The 20,856-nt window shown below is 37.9% G+C and overlaps 1 protein-coding gene across 1 annotated transcript in view; it reads right to left on the bottom strand.

The window, feature by feature from the left end:
• Positions 1 to 20,856, bottom strand: part of LOC131140425 (latent-transforming growth factor beta-binding protein 2-like) — a 165,186-nt gene that overhangs the window by 3,215 nt on the left and 141,115 nt on the right. Inside the window, exons 33-41 of the mRNA XM_078796315.1 lie at positions 12,828 to 12,956; positions 9,221 to 9,355; positions 8,237 to 8,434; positions 6,027 to 6,119; positions 5,608 to 5,736; positions 4,366 to 4,506; positions 2,927 to 3,100; positions 2,579 to 2,857; positions 2,365 to 2,514 (exon numbers count right to left, since the gene is read on the bottom strand). Of these exons, the coding sequence (XP_078652441.1) occupies positions 2,365 to 2,514; positions 2,579 to 2,857; positions 2,927 to 3,100; positions 4,366 to 4,506; positions 5,608 to 5,736; positions 6,027 to 6,119; positions 8,237 to 8,434; positions 9,221 to 9,355; positions 12,828 to 12,956 (1,428 nt within the window). The remainder of the gene's footprint in view (positions 1 to 2,364; positions 2,515 to 2,578; positions 2,858 to 2,926; positions 3,101 to 4,365; positions 4,507 to 5,607; positions 5,737 to 6,026; positions 6,120 to 8,236; positions 8,435 to 9,220; positions 9,356 to 12,827; positions 12,957 to 20,856) is intronic.

Consider the following 20,856-nt stretch of genomic DNA (forward strand, 5'->3'; position numbering starts at 1 on the left):
GTGTGGAGTTTGCATGTTCTCCCCGTGCATGCGTGGGTTTTCTCCGGGTACTCCGGTTTCCTCCCACATTCCAAAAACATGCTAGGTTAATTAGCGACTCCAAATTGTCCATTTGTTTTTTTTGTTTTTTTTCGAAAAAGTCTGAAAAACACAAGTCGTCTTATATTTGAGGTCTAAAGATTTATACATGCAAACAAATGGGTGCCGCCAAACAGAGTCAGAGCTTTTCTTCCTGTCACTCGCACACACATGCCAGTCTTTGAAAACATGATTTTTTTTTTTTGTCTTATATTTTTCCAAAACAGGTCTTGGAAAAAGGGCTGCACGGTGGTCAAGTGGTTAGCATGCAGACCTCACAGCTAGGAGACCCGAGTTCAATTCCACCCTCAGCAATCTCTGTGTGTGGAGTTTTGTGTGGGTTTCCTCCCACATTCCAAAAACATGCTAGGTTAATTAGCGACTCCAAATTGTCCATAGGTATGAATGTGAGTGTGAATGGTTGTTTGACTATATGTGCCCTGTGATTGGCTGGCCACCAGTCCAGGGTGTACCCCACCTCTCGCATGAAGACAGCTGGGATAGGCTCCAGCACCACCCCCGCGACCCTGAATGTAATGAATGATTGTCATTTTATGCTCATTTGTATAGCATTGTGGACTCCTGTAGAGCAGCTACACACAATAACCCGCACAGAAAACCTTCTAGATCTTCCAGATTCTGCAATCGTCTTTCTGCAGTGTTTCCATGGGTGGCTTTGAGACAAGATGAGACGGCTCAGATTGAGTTGATTTTAACTCACATGGAGTTTATTGCAAAGACTAAAATTTGCTGCACGGTCTCACTTTCTCACAATCAAAAACCCCGCTTTAAAGATATGAAAATCCCACCTAATAGAGCGAGTGGCGCGGATTCAAGGTCTTACTCTTGGCAGCGAGCGGCTCGCAGACAATGCTTTTTGGGGAGTAAGTCTGTTTTTATTAGATGGCCATAAAACACAAGTTAATGCCAGGTTGTTAAATGCAAAGCTTCTACTTGAGCTCCTTGAAATAAATACCACGTCTGGCTCCAAAGGGTTTAAAGCAGGGGTCTCAAACATGCGGCCCGCGGGCCAAATGGGGCCCGCAGGACACTAGTTTGGGAGGTGCCGTCCTTGGGTCCCTTTGACCCGGCTGGCTGGGGGTTCCTCCCTTTGATGTGGGGGTCCGCCCGTCTGCCGGAGTCGGGGGACCCGGGTGCTGGTCCCCCGATGGCACGGGGGATGGCTCCTCCCAGTGTGGACTTGCCCCAAAGGTGGCGCTTTCTTTATCCTCAGTGCCATGCCATGTCTCTCTACTGCAGGGGTCTCAAACACACGGCCCGCGGGCCAAGTGTGGCCCGCAGGACACTAGTTTGAGGCCCCCGTCTGGATATGAAAGTTTAATGTTGGAAGTTTGATATGGATGCTGTATGGTATCATGTACCCAGAAAAAATTATTACGTTTGATTAATGTTCATGTTAAAGGTTAAATAACTGTTAATAGTTATCCTCCCTATCCGTGTGGAAGTGGTAAGTTTTTGGCTATTGAAGTTTAAAGGAAATAACTTGAAGGCTACCGTTTAGGTCGCTAGCTCTCTAGTTTGCGAGTTAGCATGTGTCTCAAGACCCTGCAGTTGCGCAATATGTTGCAAATAAAAAAACTATGACTATACTTTATACTAAAACTGTGACTATACTTTCATATCAAGGCGGGGGCCTCAAACTAGTGTCCTGCGGGCCTCATTTGGCCCGCGGGCCGCGCGTTTGAGACCACTGTCCTAAACTTTTGTGTTTGAGCCCAGTCTCCTGTGTTTGATTAATGTTCATGTTAAAGGTTAAATAACTGCTAATAGTTATCCTCCCTATCCGTGAAATAATCTGAAAAAAATATTTATTATTTTACCCACCAACTATATGTGGTTTCTTAAGTTTTTATTATTTGCCGTTTTATTATTATTATTATTATATTTATTTATTAATGATTGATTTTCTTTATTCTTGATTTGTTTATTTATTTTTCATCTTATTTTGTGTAGAAAAATAAAAATTAATATATTTGAGAACAGTGGAATGTTTTATCAGAGCTTTTATTGTAGAAAATCGGAACCAAAGCACTGAAAAAGTTTGTATATTTTTCCGTTTTTAATAAATGTGTTTTTTTTTTTTTTTTGGAAAACCTGATGCGGACCAGCCTTGCCCAGACCCTAGCTCCAGTGGCCCCCAAATAAATTGACTTTGAGACCCCTGCTTTAAAGAGATCAGCATTCTTAGACGATGAAATGGACTCATGGACCAGATGGTCCCCGTTTACATGGAACGAACTGCGAGATGCAAGAGTGGGATCGAACCTATGCAGGCCATCTTGTTGAGATCCAGCTCGTATCCGTCGAAACAGTCGCAGGTGTAGCCTTCCCTTACACGAACGCAACGTCCGTTCTCGCAGCCATTCAGGATTCCGCATTCTTCAGCTTGGAGACCCTCAAAGCCCTCATAGCGCTCTGAGAACATAAGGAACCCACGTGTTCATTGGAGTGAGCGTACGCAGCGTGAATACACACCCACCTGAGTGGGGGTCCAGTAGCCGTGGTTGGTGCTCGCGGGGTCGATGTATTGGGACTCGAGAAGGCGCTTCTCGGATACCGTAATCGTTATCGTTGAATAGAGGGACGCTTTCTGGGATGTCGTACGGTCCAGCGGGTCCGCCGTAGTTGTCCCAGTAAGGAGGAACAAAAGACTCAACGGGATCCTCGGGAACATCAACGCCGTATTCATAACCCGGCCGCTCACGTAAACTGTCTGAACTTCCTCTCAGAGGTAGATTGCACATGACCGCATAGTCCTCTGAAAGTCAGAGCAAGGGTTAGCGCCAAAAACATAAACCGGAATTGGACCAATGAACTTGAATCACACCTGAATCCCTCCGTGGACAGAAGGCACACTGTCCACTCCAGGCGATTCCATACAGGCAGCAGCATTCGGTGTACGTGGTCCTACGACCCTGAAGGGGTTCTGAACACATGTTGTCCCCCTCCAGTCGCTGCCAGCAGATGTCCATGTGCACGTCGGGGTTGGAGTCCAAGGTTGCTTTGAAGAAACATCGAAAATTTTAAAAACTCCAATTTTCTACAAGAAAAGTTCTGATAAAACATTCCACTGTTCTCAAATATCTTAATTTTAATTTTTCTACACAAAATAAGATGAAAAATAAATAAACAAATCAATAATAAAGAAAATCAATCAGTAATAAAAAATAAAAACTTAAAAAAAAAAAAACCCCACCAAAACCACTTCCACACTGTGTGAGAGGAGAACCTTAAAAAAACCCACATATAGTTGGTGGGTAGACAAATTATTTTTTTTCAGCCGCATCAGATTCCCCCCCCCCCCAAAAAAAACTGCATTTATTAAAAACAGAAAAATATACAAACTTTTTCAGTGCTTTGGTTCCGATTTTCTACAATAAAAGCTCTGATAAAACATTTCATTGTTCTCAAATATCTTAATTTTTATTTTTCTACACAAAATAAGATGAAAAATAAATAAACAAATCAAGAATTAAGAAAATCAATCAATCAGTAATAAATAAATATAATAATAATAATAATAATAATAATAAAACGGCAAATAATAAAAACTTAAAAAAAAAAAACACCAAAACCACTTCCACACTGTGTGAGAGGAGAACCTTAAAAAACCCCACATATAGTTGGTGGGTAGACAATTTTTTTTTTCAGATTAAAATAAACAAAGCATTATTAGAGCCCTGTAGACATGACAAAACACGACTATAGTCACATTTATACTCTTTTTATTTACAACATATTGCGCAACTGCAGGGTCTTGAGACACATGCTAACTCGCAAACCACTGAGCGAGCGACCTAAACGGTAGCCTCCAAGTTATTTCCTTTCAACTTAAATAGCCAAAAACTTACCACTTCCACACGGATAGGGAGGATAACTATTAACAGTTATTTAACCTTTAACATGAACATTAATCAAACATAATAATTTTTTCTGGGTACATGATACCATACAGCGTCCATATCAAACTTGCGCGGTAACTAACATTAAACTTTTATATCAAGGCGGGGGGCCTCAAACTAGTGTCCTGCGGGCCACATTTGGCCTGCGGGCCGCGTGTTTGAGACCCCTGCAGTAACGCGACATGGCATGGCACTGAGGATAAAGAAAATGCCACCTTTGGGGCAAGTCCACACTGGGAGGATTCCAAAAACATGCTAGGTTAATTAGCGACTCCAAATTGTCCATAGGTATGAATGTGAGTGTGAATGGTTGTTTGTCTATATGTGCCCTGTGATTGGCTGTGTGCTGTGAGCAAAGTCGCACCTTCTGTCGTGTTGATGCTGATGCAACGCCGTCGGGAGCTGTCCAGAACTAATGGCGGACTGCAGAAACAGTTGAAAGAACCCGCCGTGTTCACGCACACTCCGTCCATGCAGGAATTGACAAATTCACATTCGTCATAATCTGGAAAAAAACACGGGACACACAAATTCATATTGAAAAATGGACATTTTGTGCTGTTGGATCTTAAGGAGGTTCTAAGTGGAGCCTCAAAATGGAAAAAGAAGACAAAAAATACGGGATCATCTTCCATGTTCCCCTGATCTAAACCCAACTGAGAACACTATGGGATGGATGATAAGGGAAGCTTACAAAAATGGTTCATATTTATAATTTTTTTTACAATATAATAATAAATTTATAATATAATTTTATAATATAATAATAACAATATTTTCATATAATAATAACATTTTTTAAATATTTTTTTATAATAATATAGAATATAATATATAATAATATATATTATAATTATATTATAATATATACAATATTATACTATTATATTACAATATATATAATATATATTATATAATAATATAATATTGTATATGTATAATATAATAAATAATATTATATTATATAATATAATATATAATAAAATATAATATAATATATATAATATTATTTATATATATATATACACATAACATATATTATAATTATATATTATAATTATTATATTTCAATGTATAATATATATTATATAATAATATTATTATTATAATTATTATTAATATAATATATGTATATATAATATACAATATATGTAATATATATTGTAATTATATAATATATATATCATTTTATATTATTATATTATTATATATAAAATATATTATATAATGAATAATATTATATTATATTATAATATATATAATATAATATATAATAAAATATAATATATATATCATATTATTTATTATATATATTTATGCAAGATGCAGTGCTATATATATAATATTCCTATATATATATGTAATATTCCTTTATAAATAAATATATATATAAATCAATATTAATATTAATATAATATTTCCAATCATCTAGTATACAATAAAAAGTCCAAACATTCACTGTATGATTGACAGCATTAAGCCTAATGGGCCATGTAGGGTCAATAGGAGCAGCTAGAAAACTGCCTATAATCTCTAATAATGATTAATCTACAGCATTAATAATTGATTTTAAACGTCAAAGAAAAAATGGGAACTCTTTTCTTACCAACACACTCCAGCCTGACGTTGTCATAGTAGAATCCGGAGCGACAGTAGCAGGTATAAGTGGAGAAGAGATTGACACATTGTCCGTTCTTACAAATGTCTGATCCAAACATTTCACACTCATTTGCATCTGAGGAAGAAATAAGAAACATAAGAATCATACCTCCCAGTGACATAAGTGCAAGAAAACAAACAAAATATTAACACCGTTGTTGGAAAATATTTCTTTTCCAGCTGTCGGGACACAGCACCATTAAAGTAATAATCCAGGTATGAGTCCCGTCGAGCCTTGGCGTGAGGCAGCCTCGTTAAAAGGTGGCGAGGGATCGTGTTTGTTTACCTGGCTTTAAAAATGGCTGACATTCTAGCGCCAGTAGTGAGGAAGCTATAAAAGCCTAGGCATGTTATTAAAATAAGTACCGATGTAGAGTCGCTGATCGGCCAGACTCTGAGTAGAGGAAGCAGGCAGGGGAATTGAACCGCTGCCATGAGGGCACAACTGCTGATGGTCATCTGAAAAACAAACAAGCGGTTATTTGGGAATCATTGATAAATTCATATTGAGGCACTCTTGGCACAGTCGTAGCTAACGATTAAGAGCGGCTGCACGGTGGACGAGTGGTTAGCCACACAGCTAGGAGACCTGAGTTTGATTCCACCGTCAACCATCTCTGTGTGGAGTTTGCATATTCTCCCCGTCCTTGTACTCCGGTTTCCTCCCACATTCCAAAAACATGCTAGGTTAATTAGCGACTCCAAATTGTCCATAGGTATGAATGTGAGTGTGAATGGTTGTTTGTCTATATGTGCCCTGTGATTGGCTGGCAACCAGAAGACAGCTGAGATAGACTTGAACAGTGTTCTAAATGTATTTTATTTTTACCATGGCTTTCTACAGTCTATGTAAGTGTGATATAGTTATTCTTGCTAATAGGACAATAAAACGTGCTTGTCACTGCCGTCCTTCCATTTTGTTTTTGGACGGTAGCAGGTCTAGCTAACAAAAAGACATTTTTTTTGTTTGCTGCTGCAATTTAGTGCTTGTTATTTGGGATCTGAGTAGATCAGGCATTCATTCATATATATAAGAAAAATATAAGACCAAAAAAAAAAAATATCATGTTTTCAAAGACTGGCATGTGCGTGTGAGTGACAGGAAGAAAAGCTCTGACTCCATTTGGCGCCACCTATTTGTTTGCATGTATAAATTTTTAGACCTCAAATATAAGACGACTTGTGTTTTTCAGATTTTTTCTAAAAAACAAAACCAAAAAACTAGTTTGTGGTCTACAGAACAATTTCAACAATTTCTTTTTCAAGACCTGTTTTGGAAAAATATAAGACAAAAAAAAAATCATATTTTCAAAGTCTGGCATGTGTGTGCGAGTGACAGGAAGAAAAGCTCTGACTCCATTTGGCGCCACCTATTTGTTTGCATGTATAAATCTTTAGACCTCAAATATAAGACGACTTGTGTTTTTCAGAATTTTTCTAAAAAAAAACAAAAACAACTGCCCAAAAAACTATTTTTTTAATGTGTTGAGCTACACAAAAAATATAAAAAAAAAAACACTTGACCGCCATGCAGCCCTTTTTCAAGACCTGTTTTGGAAAAAATATAAGACAAAAAAAAATCATGTTTTCAAAGACTGGCATGTGTGTGCGAGTGACAGGAAGAAAAGCTCTGACTCCATTTGGCCCCACCTATTTGTTTGCATGTATAAATCTTTAGACCTCAAATATAAGACGACTTGTGTTTTTCAGACTATTTCTAAAAAAAAAACAAAAACAAAAACAACTGCCCCAAAAAACTATTTTTTTAATGTGTTGAGCTACAAAAAAAACACTTGACCACCATGCAGCCCTTTTTCAAGACCTGTTTTGGAAAAATATAAGACAAAAAAAAATCCTGTTTTCAAAGACTGGCATGTGTGTGTGAGTGACAGGAAGAAAAGCTCTGACTCCATTTTGCGCCACCTATTTGTTTGCATGTATAAATCTTTACACCTCAAATATAAGACGACTTGTGTTTTTCAGAGTTTTTCTAAAAAAAAAAAAAAAAACTGCCCAAAAAAACAGGCCTTTGTAATAAAAAAAAAAGTGATATTTCACATTTTTCAGATTTTTTCTAAAAAAACAAAACCAAAAAACTAGTTTGTGGTCTCCAGAACAATTTCTTTTTCAAGACCTGTTTTGGAAAAATATAAGACAAAAAAAAAAATCATATTTTCAAAGACTGGCATGTGTGTGCGAGTGACAGGAAGAAAAGCTCTGACTCCATTTGGCGCCACCTATTTGTTTGCATGTATAAATCTTTAGACCTCAAATATAAGACGACTTGTGTTTTTCAGACTTTTTCTAACAAAAACAAAAACAAAAACAAAAACAAAAACAAAAACAAAAACAAAAACAAAAACAAAAACAAAAACAAAAACAAAAACAAAAACAAAAACAAAAACAAAAACAAAAACAAAAACAAAAACAAAAAAAGAACATGCAAACTCCACACAGAGAGTGCCGTGGGCGGGATTAAACTCGTGTCTCCTAGCTGTGACGTCTGCACCCTAACCACTCAACCACCGTGCATCCTTAGATCAGTCCTTTGTAATAAAAAAAAAGTGATATTTCACCTCCTCCTGAAGTGGGACAAGCGTGGATCTCACAGTTGTCGCCCCAGCCGGCCCCCACGGTGCAGCAGCACTCCTGCTTGGTGGCGTTACGAGACAAGACGTTGTCGCAGAAATTTGCATCATTTAAGTTGTAGTAACACTCCTTCCTCTCCTCGGTTGCGGGGACCGCAGGGGAAGCGGCTTTTGAGTCGGTACCGGCTGAAAAAAAAAAGGGAAAAGTCGGATATTGGAATTCAACCAGGAAAAGCGGAGACGTTATAACGCAGTCTTAGGAATCGATATGCCAGCACGCCTCCTCTCAGGTGGCACATTAACCTCGCCCTGCACCGCGCAGCCAAAAGGCATAGGCTCAGACATTTTACCCGTAAGCTGCTAGCTTATCCGAATGGAAACACAACACAACGTTCACGTTCGCATGATTGATTAACACACGTCGAAAGCAAAACAGTGGAATGCGGCGAAAAAAGGTACACAGAAGCATAGTTGGGGTTTAGCGCCCAGGCGGGAGGAAAAACAACCCCGTCGAGGGTACGCCGATTAATAATGTAAATACACCCGATTCCTGTACACAAGCGATGATGTTTCCACGACTCAAAGTGCTTTCTCTGAAATCACAATACCCGGTGATGTTATCTTAGAAGAGACGTCCACAGCGTCCATTACCAGTAGGTACAATCCATCATTGTTTGTCTTGGTGGGAAAGTAGGTCTACAGTAACTCCCCTGTGGGGACTTTGCTTGGCTTTACTGAAGAAGTTACGGCATCAATTGTCCGAGGGATTAGACTCATCCAAATATTTCATACACCGCGACAAAACAAATGGAATCAAACCAGGTCGAAAAGATACACTTTGTGGAGTAAGTCGCGTTCCACCTAGTCGCCCGTGTTGTTTGGATAATGACACACGGCTCATTAAATGAGCGAAAACTCGACGTTAGAATTAAGTCCTGTGAGGCACTGTGGGCGCAGGCGGCGTTCCCTTACCCAGGGAGCGGCACCGGCTGGTGATGGGATCAAATTCCTCATTGTCGTTGGGGCAGATGCACAGGAAGCTGCCGTCGAAGTTCTCACACAGGGCCTCCCCGCACAGCGCCAGGCTCATCTCGCACTCATTCACGTCTGAGAGGGGCGGCAGGGAAGAGGTCGATAGGTCAGTAAAGGATGAGGTACACAATGGCATGTGCGCCGCAAAAGTATCGTGTCGGTGGAAGTCCGTTTTTCGTGGACAATAAAATAATTAGAATGTGCTTGTCACTGCCGTACTTCCATTTTGTTTTTGGACGGTAGCAGGTCTAGCTAACAAAAAGACATTTTTTTGTTTGCTGAAGTAATTTAGTGCTTCATTTATATATAAGAAAAATATAAGATAAAAAAAATAATAATCATGTTTTCAAAAACTGGCATGTGTGTGAGAGTGACAGGAAGAAAAGCTTGTGTTTTTCAGATTTTTTCTAAAAAAACAAAAACAAAAACAACTGCCCAAAAAAACTAGTTTGTGGTCTGCAGAACAATTTCAACAAGGTCTTTTTCAATACTTTTTTGGGAAAAATATAAGACGAAAAAAAAATCATGTTTTCAAAGACTGGCATGTGTGTGTGAGTGACAGGAAGAAAAGCTCTGACTCCATTTGGCGCCACCTATTTGTTTGAATGTATAAATCTTTAGACCTCAAATATAAGACGACTTGTGTTTTTCAGACTTTTTCTAAAAACAAAAAAAACCAAACAACTGCGAGTGACAGGAAGAAAAGCTCTGACTCCATTTGGCGCCACCTATTTGTTTGACTGTATAAATCTTTAGACCTCAAATATAAGACGACTTGTGTTTTTCAGACTTTTTCTAAAAACAAAAAAAACCAAACAACTGTGAGTGACAGGAAGAAAAGCTCTGACTCCATTTGCCGCCAACTATTTGTTTGCATGTATAAATCTTTAGACCTCAAATATAAGACGACTTGTGTTTTTCAGACTTTTTCTAAAAAAACAAAAACAACTGCCCAAAAAAACTAGTTTGTGGTCTGCAGAACAATTTCAACAAGGTCTTTTTCAATACTTTTTTGGGAAAAATATAAGACAAAAAAAAAATCATGTTTTCAAAGACTGGCATGTGTGTGCGAGTGACAGGAAGAAAAGCTCTGACTCCATTCGGCGCCACCTATTTGTTTGAATGTATAAATCTTTAGACCTCAAATATAAGACGACTTGTGTTTTTCAGACTTTTTCTAAAAACAAAAAAAACAAACAACTGCGAGTGACAGGAAGAAAAGCTCTGACTCCATTTGCCGCCAACTATTTGTTTGCATGTATAAATCTTTAGACCTCAAATATAAGACGACTTGTGTTTTTCAGACTTTTTCTAAAAACAAAAAAAAACAAACAACTGCCCAAAAAAACTAGTTTGTGGTCTGCAGAACAATTTCAACAAGGTATTTTTCAATACTTTTTTGGGAAAAATATAAGACAAAAAAAAAATCATGTTTTCAAAGACTGGCATATGTGTGTGTGAGTGACAGGAAGAAAAGCTCTGACTCCATTTGGCGCCACCTATTTGTTTGCATGTATACATTTTTAGACTTCAAATATAAGACGACTTGTGTTTTTCAGATTTTTTCTAAAAAACAAAACCAAAAAACTAGTTTGTGGTCTACAGAACAATTTCAACAATTTCTTTTTCAAGACCTGTTTTGGAAAAATATAAGACAAAAAAAAATCATATTTTCAAAGACTGGCATGTGTGTGCGAGTGACAGGAAGAAAAGCTCTGACTCCATTTGGCGCCACCTATTTGTTTGAATGTATAAATCTTTAGACCTCAAATATAAGACGACTTGTGTTTTTCAGACTTTTTCTAAAAACAAAAAAAAAAAAACAACTGCGAGTGACAGGAAGAAAAGCTCTGACTCCATTTGCCGCCAACTATTTGTTTGCATGTATAAATCTTTAGACCTCAAATATAAGACAACTTGTGTTTTTCAGACTTTTTCTAAAACAAAAACAAAAACAACTGCCCAAAAAACTAGTTTGTGGTCTACAGAACAATTTCAACAATTTCTTTTTCAAGACCTGTTTTGGAAAAATATAAGACAAAAAAAATCATATTTTCAAAGACTGGCATGTGTGTGCGAGTGACAGGAAGAAAAGCTCTGACTCCATTTGGCGCCACCTATTTGTTTGAATGTATAAATCTTTAGACCTCAAATATAAGACGACTTGTGTTTTTCAGACTTTTTCTAAAAACAAAAAAAAAAAACAACTGCGAGTGACAGGAAGAAAAGCTCTGACTCCATTTGCCGCCAACTATTTGTTTGCATGTATAAATCTTTAGACCTCAAATATAAGACAACTTGTGTTTTTCAGACTTTTTCTAAAACAAAAACAAAAACAACTGCCCAAAAAACTAGTTTGTGGTCTGCAGAACAATTTCAACAAGGTCTTTTTCAATACTTTTTTGGGAAAAATATAAGACAAAAAAAAAAATCATGTTTTCAAAGACTGGCATGTGTGTGAGAGTGACAGGAAGAAAAGCTCTGACTCCATTTGCCGCCAACTATTTGTTTGCATGTATAAATCTTTAGACCTCAAATATAAGACGACTTGTGTTTTTCAGACTTTTTCTAAAACAAAAACAAAAACAACTGCCCAAAAAAACTAGTTTGTGGTCTACAGAACAATTTCAACAATGTCTTCTTCAAGACCTGTTTTGGAAAAATATAAGACAAAAAATATTTTTTTCAAAGACTGGCATGTGTGTGCGAGTGACAGGAAGAAAAGCTCTGACTCCATTTGGCGCCACCTATTTGTTTGCATGTATAAATCTTTAGACCTCAAATATAAGACGACTTGTGTTTTTTAGACTTTTTCTAAAAAAAAACAAAAACAAAAAGAACTGCCCCAAAAAACTATATTTTTTTTATTTGTTGAGCTACACAAAAAATATTTAAAAAAACACTAGACCACTGTGTCTCATATTAATATTAAATATACATTCACCCCTAGTTTATTATTGTTAATCGATTCCAGACCAAGTAGGATTCAATATTAACATTAATAAATTGAATATTTCTATAGTTACAGAATAGAAAACCTGTTTATGATATTCTCAATATGTTTTTTTTTACCATTATTAGAGCCCCGTAGACATAAAATAACACCCCTATAGTCGCCTTTACGCTCAAATTTCACACACATCACATAGCTATGGGATCACTGAAAGGACATAAAAAATGGTTGCAGCTTTAAGAATAGCATGTGAAAAAGTTACTACTAGAGGTAGCAGTACTTTCTAAGTTACTATGTGAAATCAATACACACAAGAAGGAAGTTCCGGTAATATTTAAAATCACTAAAGTATGGCAAAATACTGTAAGTATTGCATGGTATTATGAATGTATATAGCAGGTATATAAAACTTGAATTTTTTTAGCTGTTTGTATATCTTTATAATGCACAGAAAAGAGAAAGATGTGTTTCATATAAGGATTGTGGATGACGGGCAACATTTTTTGACTCTGGGAAGGGAAAAATTGGGTGGGAATTAGAAGAAAACATATTATATTGGACTCCCGGTACTTGTCAAAATACTTCAATACATACCGACACATTTGCTGGGGTCTCCGGGTGGGTTTGTGTAGCCTTGATCGCACTGGCAGCGGTAGGAGCCGTCCGTGTTCTCGCAAAAGCCATGGCTCCCGCAGATGGTTTCGTTGAGGCACTCGTCTACATCTAAAGAATTGAACACAAAGTGATTGTTTACACAGCCACAGCAGAAACTGTTCTTCCAAGCTGCCGATGGTGGAATTGAACTCGGGTCTCCTAGCTGCGAGGCCTGCGTGCTAACCACTCGTTCACCGTGCAGCCTAGAAATTAGCATTCATTCTTTCATTTTCTACCGTTTTTCCTCACAAAAGTCGCGGGGGTGCTGGAGCCTATCCCAGCTGTCTTCGGGCGAAAGGCGGGGTACACCCTGGACTGGTGGCCAGCCAATCACAGGGCACATATAGACAAACAACCATTCACACTCACATTCATACCTATGGACAATTTGGAGTCGCTAATTAACCTAGCATGTTTTTGGAATGTGGGAGGAAACCGGAGTACCCGGAGAAAACCCACACAAACACAGAGGGTGGAATTGAACTCGGGTCTCCTAGCTGCGAGGTCTGCACGCTAACCACTCATCCACCGTGCAGCCCTTTTTCAAGACCTGTTTTTGAAAAATATAAGACAAAAAAAAATCATGTTTTCAAAGACTGGCATGTGTGTGCGAGTGACAGGAAGAAAAGCTCTGACTCTATTCGGCGCCACCTATTTGTTTGCATGTATAAATCTTTAGACCTCAAATATAAGACGACTTGTTTTTTTCAGACTATTTCTAAACAAAAACAAAAACAAAAACAAAAACAAAAACAAAAACAAAAACAAAAACAAAAACAAAAACAAAAACAAAAACAAAAACAAAAACAAACTTGTGTTTTTCTGACTTTTTCCTAACAAAAACAAAAACAAAAACAAAAACAAAAACAAAAACAAAAACAAAAACAAAAACAAAAACAAAAACAAAAACAAAAACAAAAACAAAAACAAAAACAAAAACAAAAACAAACTTGTGTTTTTCGGACTTTTTCTAAAAAAAACAAAAACAAAAACAACCGCCCAAAAAATTAGTTTGTGGTCTACAGAACAATTTCAGCTCCCTCCATCTGGTACTTTTACAATCAGTAACTGTTACATTTGTTCACTTCCTGCTTTCCTAATATAATTTAATTTTTTTTTTTTGTCATGTACCAAACTACAAGGTGAAAAAAAAAACTAAAAAAAAATTTGTGGTCTACAGAAAAATTTCAGCTAGGAGACGTTGAGCTAACCACTCGACCACCGTGCAGCCTAGAAATTAGCACGCGAAATATAATTTTTTCTACTATATTTCTGCAGTAGCAAAAAAAAATACAACACAATTCCTCTTCTTCAAGAAGTGGACGGCCGAGTTGGAATTTCAGTAAACAATAACAAAGCTCTTCAAAGTATTTTAGTACTGTGTTAGATTTTCAATATATTGTTCACTGTACACAAGGACGATCCTAAGCTAAAAGTGGGCAGCCATCTTTGGAAAAAGGGAACCATGAGAAGTTGACGGCGGCCTGAAATTGTATCTTTTCGCTTGAATCAATTCACACCGTAACATAAATCTCACACGGTGACGCTCAAAGTGACAGACGCTTGGTGAGTTTTGTTTTTGGCAATGAAAAAAGTCCCGCGCTAGCATCAGCCAAAACCGCAGTGTTTCTAACATGTCAAAGATGGTGGACATACAGTATGTATTATACAGGTCACTGACAGGGTTTTCAAACACCGGTGTTTGTAAGTTAATTCCAGGAAACTATGGAAAATGATATGTTTTAAGTCAATCCAGAAGGGTTGTCAGCAAGGAGGGCACACAGTGGAGATTTGTTAAACCTGGACCACCAGAATGTTCCCTATTTAGTGGACGGATAATAACACTGGACTTACTTGTACATTTACAGTGTCTCACAAAAGTGTCCCCAATGGACAATACTATAGAAATTAAACCTGAATATAAAGTCAACTAGCAGCCTTTTACAATCAGTAACTGTTACATTTGTTCACTTCCTGCCTTTCTAATATAATTTAAGTTTTATTTTATTTTATTTTTTTAATTACAATTTTTTTTAATTTTTTTTTTATTTTTTTAAATGGCTTTATTTCATTTGAACATGCATCAGATTACAATTGAATGCATCCCATAATCAGTTCACAGTTCCACATGTCCAAAAGGAGTAGGAAGAAGCAAAGCTTATTAAATCCTACCCCTCCATCTGGTACTTTTATAATCAGTAACTGTTACATTTGTTCACTTCCTGCTTTCCTAATATAATTTATGTTTTTTTTTATTTTATTTTTTTAATTTAATGAAATTTTTTTTTTGTTTTTAATTAAAAAAACATTTTAATGGTTTTATTTCATTTGAACATGCATCAGATTACAATTGAATGCATCACATAATCAGTTCACAGTTCCACATGTCCAAAAGGAGTAGGAAGAAGCAAAGCTTATTAAATCCTACCCCTCCATCTGGTACTTTTACAATCAGTAACTGTTACATTTGTTCACTTCCTGCCTTTCTAATATAATTTAAGTTTTTTTTGTTTTATTGTTTTAATTATTATTTATTTTTTTTAATTTTAAAAAAATTTTTTTAATGGTTTTATTTCATTTGAACATGCATCAGATTACAATTGAATGCATCCCATAATCAGTCCAAAAGGAGTAGGAAGAAGCAAAGCTTATTAAATCCTACCCCTCCATCTGGTACTTTTACAATCAGTAACTGTTACATTTGTTCACTTCCTGCTTTCCTAATATAATTTAAGTTTTTTTTATTTTATTTTTTTAATTTCATGAAAAAACATTTTTTTGTTTTTAATTAAAAAATTTTTTAATGGTTTTATTTTATTTGAACATGCATCAGATTACAATTGAATGCATCACATAATCAGTTCACAGTTCCACATGTCCAAAAGGAGTAGGAAGAAGCAAAGCTTTTTAAATCCTACCCCTCCATCTGGTACTTTTACAATCACTAACTGTTACATTTGTTCACTTCCTGCTTTCCTAGTATAATTTAAATTTGTTTTTTTTTTTGTCACGTACCTAAGTACGAGGTGAAAAAAAAACTAAACAAAAAACTAATTTGTGGTCTACAGAAAAATTTCAGCTCGGGGACGTTGAGCTAACCACTCGACCACCGTGCAGCCTAGAAATTAGCACGCAAAATATAATTTTTTTCTACTATATTTCTGCAGTAGCAAAAAAATACAACACAATTCCTCTTCTTTGAGAAGTATACGGACATTTTGGAAGTTGAGTAAACAATAGCAAAAACTCTTCAAAGTAGTTTAGTACTGTGTTAGATGTGTTAGACTCCCTCAAGAGGAAAAGCCTAATCTCGGAATGATGTCAGTTAACTTGCATAAGAAAATACCTTCCTACTTACAAGGGATCCTATAATAGCTTAATAATGGAGGAGCATTTTGTTGTTTTGGTTGTTTTGTGCTAATAGGTGGAGCTTCCAAATAAATACTAGGGACTTGTTTTTATTATTTATGGTGTTGATTACAAATTCACTGTTTCTCATGAACGTCACATGAGATTATTTTTAGCATTTACGCCACACTGTTTTACTTTCAGCCTACTTTGTGTTGACTTTCTTCTTTGGTAACCACCCCCTGCGAGCGCCGCTGTCTAAAAGTTTCCATGACTAATCGTAAACTAGGCTTAGAAAACAGGAAGTCCTTTTACAAAGAAAAATGCTGCCTATAAAAGCACAACAGCGCCTGAACTCGCCTCGTGCTTGTATCAATCACAATAAACACATTAAAAGTCCTTGCGTGCCTCACTCTGTTAGACATGTGATCCGCGTATCACGAGTTGGATTCGAACCCCGTGGACTCATAAGGCTGTCTCCGTTGAATAAATGTAGATAATGAAGGAAAAAAAAAAAAAGAACTTCCTGTTTCCAACCACTTTCACAGGCTAAATGAGACGGAATCATTGGGATTTTGCCATCATATAGATTAGGAATGGGCGGCACGGTGGTCGAGTGGTTAGCGTGCAGACCTCAACTACTCAACTTCCAACTCGGCCGTCTACTTCTTGAAGAAGAGGAATTGTGTTGTATTTATTTGCTACTGCAGAAATATAGTAGAAAAAATCATATTTAGCGTGCTAATTTCTAGGCTGCACGGTGGACGAGTGGTTAGCTCAACGTGTTTTTTTTTTTAGAAAAAGTCTGAAAAACACAAGTCGTCTTATATTTGAGGTCTAAAGATTTATACATGCAAACAAATAGGTGGCGCCGAATGGAGTCAGAGCTTTTCTTCCTGTCACTCGCACACACATGCTAGTCTTTGAAAATATGATTTTTTTTGTCTTATATTTTTCCAAAACAGGTCTTGAAAAAGGGCTGCACGGCGGTCGAGTGGTTAGCGTGCAGACCTCAACTACTCAACTTCCAACTCGACCGTCTACTTCTTGAAGAAGAGGAATTGTGTTGTATTTATTTGCTACTGCAGAAATATAATAGAAAAAAAAATTAGCGTGCTAATTTCTAGGTTGCACGGTGACCGAGTGGTTAGCTCAATGTCCCGTAGCTGAAATTGTTCTGCAGACCACAAACTATTTTTTTTGGGAAGTTGTTTTTTTTTTATAGAAAAAATCTGAAAAACACAAGTCGTCTTATATTTGAGGTCTAAAGATTTATACAACAAATAAGTGGAGCCAAATGGAGTCAGAGCTTTTCTTCCTGTCACTCACACACACATGCCAGCCTTTGAAAACATGAATTTTTTTTTTGTCTTATATTATTCCAAAACAGGTCTTGAAAAAGGGCTGCACGGTGGACGAGTGGTTACCTCAACGTCCCCTCACTGAAATTGTTCTGTAGACCACAAACTAGATTTTTGGGCAGTTGTTTTTTTTTTTTTTTTTTTTTTTTTTTTTAAAAGTCTGAAAAACAGAAGTCGTCTTATATTTGAGGTCTAAAGATTTATACAACAAATAGGTGGAGCCAAATGGAGTCGGAGCTTTTCTTCCTGTCACTCACACACACATGCCAGTCTCCGAAAACATTATTTTTTTTGTGTCTTATATTATTCCAAAACAGGCCTTGAAAAAGGGCTGCACGGTGGTCGAGTGGTTAGCGTGCAGACCTCAACTACTCAACTTCCAACTCGACCGTCTACTTCTTGAAGAAGAGGAATTGTGTTGTATTTATTTGCTACTGCAGAAATATAGTAGAAAAAAAATTAGCGTGCTAATTTCTAGGTTGCACGGTGACCGAGTGGTTAGCTCAACGTCCCGTAGCTGAAATTGTTCTGTAGACCAAAAACTAGTTTTTTTGGGAAGTTGTTTTTTTTTTATAGAAAAAGTCTGAAAAACACAAGTCGTCTTATATTTCAGGTCTAAAGATTTATACATGCAAACAAATAGGTGGCGCCAAATGGAGTCAGAGCTTTTCTTCCTGTCACTCACACACACATGCCAGTCTTTTTTTAAACATTATTATTTTTTTGTCTTATATTATTCGAAAACAGGTCTTGAAAAAGGGCTGCACGGTGGACGAGTGGTTAGAGCACAAACCTCACAGATAGGGGACCCGAGTTCAATTCCACCCTCGGCCATCTCTGTGTGGAGTTTGCATGTTCTCCCCGTCCGGGTACTTCGGTTTCCTCCCACATTCCAAAAAAAACATGCTAGGTTAATTAGAGACTCCAAATTGTCCATAGGTATGAATGTGAGTGTGAATGGTTGTTTGTCTATATGTGCCCTGTGATTGGCTGGCCACCAGTCCAGGGTGTACCCCGCCTCTCGCCCAAAAGACAGCTGGGATAGGCTCCAGCACACCCATGACCCAAGTGACGGTGGGCAGCATAGAAAATAGATGGATAGATGAATGAGTGCCATTGAAATGATCTTCTCCAATTGTGTGAGTGTGCATGGTGTGCGGCACAAAGACATGAAATAAGACCATTAAAGACCTGGGTTCGATTCTCTGTGTGGAGTTTGCATTTTCTCTACCCGTGCATGCGTGGATTTTCTCCGGGTACTCCGGTTTCCTCCCACATTCCAAAAAAAAAACATGCTAGGTTAATTAGCGACTCCAAATTGTCCATAGGTATGAATGTGAGTGTGAATGGTTGTTTGTCTATATGTGCGCTGTGATTGCCTGGCCACCAGCCATGTCGCCCGAAGACAGCTGGGATAGGCTCCAGCGACCTTATTGAAGAAAAGCAATGAATGAATGAATGAAGTTTTAGGATACTGTAGTTGACTTAAGGATGCCCTCAGTATCATATTGGAATTGGGCCCGGTTTCCATATGGGATGGGATCATTCTTTTATGTTGGAATTCATGAAACATGGAACAAAACCTCATCCCAGAAAGGAATCAGCGCATCAGGGCATCGGTTATTTTTATGAGCAATGTGGTTTTTTTTTTTGCTCCAGATGTTCTGACAATATTGTACTTAGTAGAATAGTAGCATCCATTACTGATGTGTCTACATTTAGAAAGAAGGTCAGGCTAATCACAGCGCTAATATTTTTTTGGGGAGGAAAAACGACGCGAACCAGCTTTCCTTTCTTAAATCTTTCCATGCAGTAATCAGTTGAGTCGGTTTCAAACTCATGCACAAGTGTAAATTGCCTGCAGGGAAGAAATGAGGCAAAATTGGGGGGGGGGGGGTGGCAAGAAGGTGGCACCCCGACCTCCACTATCTTAACGCTGTGTGTTAATCTGGAGCACATGGGAACACTCGAGTGTCGAAAAAATCCACACTTTGGGCAACCCCGAGCGTGATCGAACCCATGTGTCGACGCTATTTCACACACACATGAGCAAGAATGGCAATGATGACATATTAAGGCGATTGTATTTGTGCGCTTTTACAGCCATTACGTACGTCTCGTAATTTGTGCACAACCACAACCGATCATAGTAATCTGTACCCTAGTATACGTATGTATGGGAAAAAAATACACACAAGTATGTACTTTTCTGTATGCTCACTATGGCGGAAGGTTGGCATGGTTTTGACCACATACAATTTCCGCCGCTTTACAAGTCTTATTACAGGCAAGGCGTATTGCTCGAGGGCATTTACCGAACGTGTAGGACGCTAAATTAAACCTTCCATATGCCTCAATTGTACACCCGCCTACACTGGTGGCCAGCCAATCACAGGACACATATAGACAAACAACCATTCACACTCACATTCATACCTATGGACAATTTGGAATCGAACCCAGGTCTTCCCGATCTTCTCATCAAAGGACCCATCTAAACATTTGAAAATTGTTATTTTCATTTTGACACGGAAGATAAGCTCTCAGTGCTGTTTAATGGCCTTATTTCACGTCTTTATGCCGCACACCATGCACACTCACACAATTGACGAAGATCATTTCGATGGCACCCATTCATCTATCCATCTGTTTTCTATGCTGCCCACCGTCACTTGGGTCATGGGTATGCTGGAGCCTATCCCAGCTGTCTTCCGGGCGAGAGGCGGGGTACACCCTGGACTGGTGGCCAGCCAATCACAGGGCACATATAGACAAACAACCATTCACACTCACATTCATACCTATGGACAATTTGGAGTCGCTAATTAACCTAGCATGTTTTTTTTGGAATGTGGGAGGAAACCGGAGTACCCGGAGAAAACCCACGCATGCACGGGGAGAACATGCAAACTCCACACAGAGATGGCCGAGAGTGGAATTGAACTCAGGTCTCTTAGCTGCGAGGCCTGCGCGCTAACCACTCGTCCACTGTGCAGCCATGAATCAATCATTCATTCATTTTCCTCCGGAGCGTCACAGGGTGCTGGAGCCTATCCCAGGCGGGGTACACCCTGGACTGGTGGCCAGCCAATCACAGGGCACATATAGACAAACAACCATTCACACCAAAATAGCTTGAGAATTTTAGGCGGAATGACGAGAGCATTGTGTGTATTACATGTTTGTGTGGACGTTTTTTTTGGCTTAAAACTGCACCAAATGTACTCTCTTCTATTACGGAGTTGCATCATCACCTCGCA

This window comes from Doryrhamphus excisus, linkage group LG14 (assembly GCF_037039965.1).
Source record: "Doryrhamphus excisus strain RoL-2023G ecotype Guam linkage group LG14, RoL_Dexc_Guam_v1.1, whole genome shotgun sequence".
NCBI lineage: Eukaryota > Metazoa > Chordata > Actinopteri > Syngnathiformes > Syngnathidae > Doryrhamphus > Doryrhamphus excisus.